General features: G+C 35.8%; 1 protein-coding gene across 1 annotated transcript; it reads right to left on the bottom strand.

Annotated features, from left to right (window-relative positions):
- Positions 1–2,067: 2,067 nt before the first annotated feature.
- Positions 2,068–3,977, bottom strand: LOC103806400 (ubiquilin-1-like). Its single transcript, XM_009079088.1, has 3 exons — positions 3,868–3,977; positions 3,408–3,576; positions 2,068–2,334 (listed from the first exon to the last, which is right to left on the bottom strand). Exons 1-3 carry the CDS (start codon positions 3,954–3,956, stop codon positions 2,179–2,181), a joined length of 414 nt encoding a protein of 137 aa, XP_009077336.1. The 5' UTR covers positions 3,957–3,977; the 3' UTR covers positions 2,068–2,178.
- Between the last annotated feature and the right edge of the window lie 449 nt (positions 3,978–4,426).

Below are 4,426 nucleotides of genomic sequence, written 5' to 3'. Positions count from 1 at the left end.
CTGAATGTGAGGAAGAACTTCTTTACTTGCTGGGTGACTGAGCACTGGAACAGATTGCCCAGGAAAGTTGTGGAGTCTCCCTCACTGGAGATATTAAAGAACCATCTGGATGCAATCCTGTGCAATGTGCTCTAGGAAGACCTTGCTTGGACAGGGAGGTTGGACCAGATGGTCCCTTCCAACCTTAACCATTCTGTGATATAGACTTTGAATTAGCATCTTTCATACATAAAGCATACTCCATTGATGAAATGCAGCAGAGAGCAAATCAACCAGTACAAGCCTGATGGATATTTCCTTATTTAAAACAAACAAACAAAACCACACAAAAGCACAAACAAGACAAAACAAGCTCATTCTCATTCTTTTCATAGTTGGACCTTCTTTATTTTCCTTTTCTGGCCTTTTTTACTCTTCCATCTCAGCCTATACCCAGTCCAATATACACTTATGGATAGGTTTTCATGCAGCTGTTTTAAAACCTAAGATCAAACAGCTTCCAATACATATTTCAACTTTTCTATGATCAGAAAATTCTGAATATAGTCAGTTACATAACTCACAAGATTTAAGGTTAAAATCCTATTTTCAAGTGCTGAAATGTTTTTAAAAGTCCTTGTTAAACAAGAGATTCCTCTTTAGCTTAACTTCCTGAAAACTCTGTAGATAGTTTATGTAAGCTTCTACAAGTTAGACCTGAATAGAATCATCCCCATATACTGCTGGCATAAATAATTTTTAACTTTGCCATCCAGATTTAGTCACTATGAAAATTAAAGCAATGGCAACCTCTCGTGGTACCTTTGCTTGTAATGAAGTCTTCCTATTTTCCCAGTATACCATTTTACAAGCAATGAGCTTTTCTAATATACCCACTATTAAATGCAAATTTATGCTTACTTTTTTTCAGACACAACAAAATGAAATAATTCGGGAAACTACAGTGATAGGAAAGCAGTTGCATGACATATTTAGCAAGCAGAAATATTAAATTCCAAACCCTTATAACCAAAAAGAAACTGGACATCTTCAAAAGTGAGTGCCAAAAAGACTAGAGAAACAGTGGCAAGAGTGTGCAAACAAAGACTCTATTATGCCATTAAACCAAGTGTGATGCATCTTTTATTATTAAAACCGATGCATTTTTATCCCTATTACAAACCTTGTTCTGCCTACTGCCACTTTTAACAATTAAGGTCTTCTCCAACAAACCCAAAAGTCCTTGTACACTAAAGATGTCTCAGTGTTTTACCACTACTCAGTTACTAATTGTTATTACTAGTTGACAGTAGTTACATAGTTAAATTAATTATTAATTGTATCTCAAGTAATAAACGTAGCTCAATGGCTCATTGTACGGTTTAGGTCAAATTCTATTTCTTCTTCAATTCTAGTAGAATTTGACTTAATTTGCACAAAGGTAATTTACAGTTAATCTGCAACAATGTTGCAATGAGACAGTGTTACAGTGCAAGTTTCTTTAGGGCAGATGTGAAGATATAACTAGAACAGCAATTTTAAATGAACTTTCCTAAGCATTTTTTCTGAGATGTTTACCAAATATCCTGGAAGATTCTACATTAAAACCTGTGTCTTACTTTTTTTTTCCCCAGCCTTTTTTGGTTATTTATAATTTCATTCTATTGCAATGTGTAAATTTATAGAAATGAGCTGTCTCCATTGTATATGTTGTGTTTATACTTCATACAAATAAAAGCAAAAATGGTAGATTACTCAAAGTGGTATAAATCTTACAGCATTTTGCTAGTAATAAAAATACATGCCAAAATCACCATAAGCAGCACTGGTACCCACATGTTGTTATAGCCTTCAATTATTTCCTTTTTAATTTGTATCCTACATAAAATATTACTGAATGCTAATGGTTTAGAAGTAAATAAATTGGACAGTTGCAAGTCAGACAAAACCTGCTCAATCAACTGTGAAAGCTGATAACGTTTTGAAAAATTTAAGAAATAACGAACAAAAGCGATGCACATGACTGAGTGAAAATGCATAAATTCTGTTTGAAGAAAACTACTGCACTTGACCTTAAAATGCATGACTTAGTTATAACAAGATAAACCCAAGAGTCAGAATGAAATAAAGCAACTGCTTTAAAGATTTAAGAGCTGTTATCAAAAATAAATTACGTTTCTTCACGTTAAAGAGACACTGCTATGAAAGCTGAGCACCAAGCAGCTTTTCAATAGCTGCACTGATATCTCCTCCTGTTGCTATTAGAGCTTGTAAGTTTGCTTCATGGTTCAAAAAGCCCATTGCACTCAGCTGCTCCAGTTGTTGCTGAAATCTAACTTCTGGATTTTGTAACTGCTAAGAAGAAAAATGTCAAGATATAAAACCATAATACACATTTGGCAAAGTACAGGATTTAAACACAGCTGGTTTGGAACCACTTCTTATCTTTACTAATTTCTGAATGCATCTTTTTTTTATTCTGCTTAGTTCCATCCATTGAGAAATTCCTACCAGTATTTAAAAACTGCATATACTTCCAAACTAATAAAATTCAAACATACTGGCTGAAGTGTAAACATTCCTCCCTCCCATCTGCTTCCCCAGAGAAAAACCAAACAGAATACTGAATTGGCAGCAAAAGATCTAGCAGGATAAAAATATCTATGGGAATGTGGCTTCCTATAGCTATGCTGACCATCACTTTCTCATGGTTACATAACATTTTTCTGTCAGATCAGCAAGCTGAACTGCCCTATTATGTGGCAACAGAGGAGGTAAGAACAGGACTGTCCCTTTTACCAGCAGTCTGCCATTACACCAGATATGTACCACAGTGTAATGGTGCTGTTTCACAAAGCTACCACTTTTGCTTGACTTCTGGAGCTCTCCAGAAAGCCTAAATCTTACCGCTTGGTATGTTAATGCAATGTACATTGCACAATCTGAACCCACAGGATGTCAGGGATGCATGCTACAAATTCAGGCTCCAAATAACCTAAGCTACAACCAGCAACACGGATACAAAGCACAGAGATAATGATGTTCAGTACGCTTAAGTTCTTTTCCTGTCTGAGCCCACATTTCATTCGCCAGGGAACCAGTCCTCCCTTTAACACCTTAATCTGCTTCTTTCCAGGCATTTCAGAAACTCAAGAGTATGAAGACAGGTGTATAACAATCAACCATTCAGAGGACACTTTTACTCAAATGTGATGTTTTTGCAGCATTTATTTGCACAGCTAGAACATCACTTTTAATCTACCTCTGTTCTCCTTTGACCAGAAACATTCTGTTGGTTTATAGTGGGGAAGGCAGTGTGCATGTCTGTGCATGTCTGTCTGTCTTGCTGGATATTTAAAAAACCCTAAACAAAATAAAAACCACCAACCACTCCCCTAAACACACTAGAATACAGTCATCTACTTTACCTGAGCATTTGCACCAGCAAGTGCCTGCAACATTTGTTGGACAAACTGCTGGTGACCAAGTTCAGCAGCCCCTGATGTTGAACTTGTATTTTCACTGGGAACAGAACTAGGTACAATGGACCCTGTAGGAGCTCCAGTGCTTCCCAATCCACCTAAACCAGGATTGAATCTGCACAAATGACAGAGAAATACATCACTAATGTAGAAAATGGCTTAGTTATAATCTCTTCCCATGAGATGTAATTACTAAGTAAAAATTCTGTCAAATAAAACATGGATGCCAACTTAAGTAAAGCACTAAAACAAGACCATAGACCATTGCTTAAAAGCATGACAGATTCTAAAACAAGTTGAGTGAAACTAAAAAATGCAAGAGGAACCATCTGTAAAAACTGGATATGTGTTAAAAAAGAAAGACAAAAGCTGAAAAAAAACCCCAAATATGAGAGAAATTTCTTACCCTGGTATAAGTCCGGGTGCTTCTGTTGCTAGTGTCTGCAAGCCCTGCTGAATCTGTAGCAAAGCCTGCATTGCTCTAGGGTTTGACATAGCGGATAACGTGTCAGGATTCTGCATCTAAAAACAGGAGAGAAACTCATAATTGAATAATATACAGACATTCAAAGTTGATCTTTATCACTAGATGTTTTATACAATTTGATATCCTTTCAGAATTTGCTGTTTTTCAACTTTGCATTTGAATGTTTACATTAAATCCTTCTGATTTATTTTTTTGAGAAAACCTTCACAGGAGATGATCAACAAGCTCTCTAGATTCCTTTTAAACAGAGAACATTACTTCTAGTGTATTAGTTCAATAAAATTCTAAATTAGTCTCCTATATCATAATACTGGTATGCAACAGGGCTGAATACAGTGAAAACTGACTAGCAGGTAACTAATACAGAAAGTTGTAAACCACCTTCTTCTAGCTAAATTCAGACTATAGCTATTTGATCATGATAATTTGTGTTCCTATCTGTAGTGCCATTAACACCTACAGACATACAAATATTCCA

Source organism: Acanthisitta chloris, unplaced genomic scaffold, assembly GCF_000695815.1.
Source record: "Acanthisitta chloris isolate BGI_N310 unplaced genomic scaffold, ASM69581v1 scaffold37987, whole genome shotgun sequence".
Taxonomy (NCBI): domain Eukaryota; kingdom Metazoa; phylum Chordata; class Aves; order Passeriformes; family Acanthisittidae; genus Acanthisitta; species Acanthisitta chloris.
This window is presented reverse-complemented; position numbering and strand designations above follow the sequence as displayed.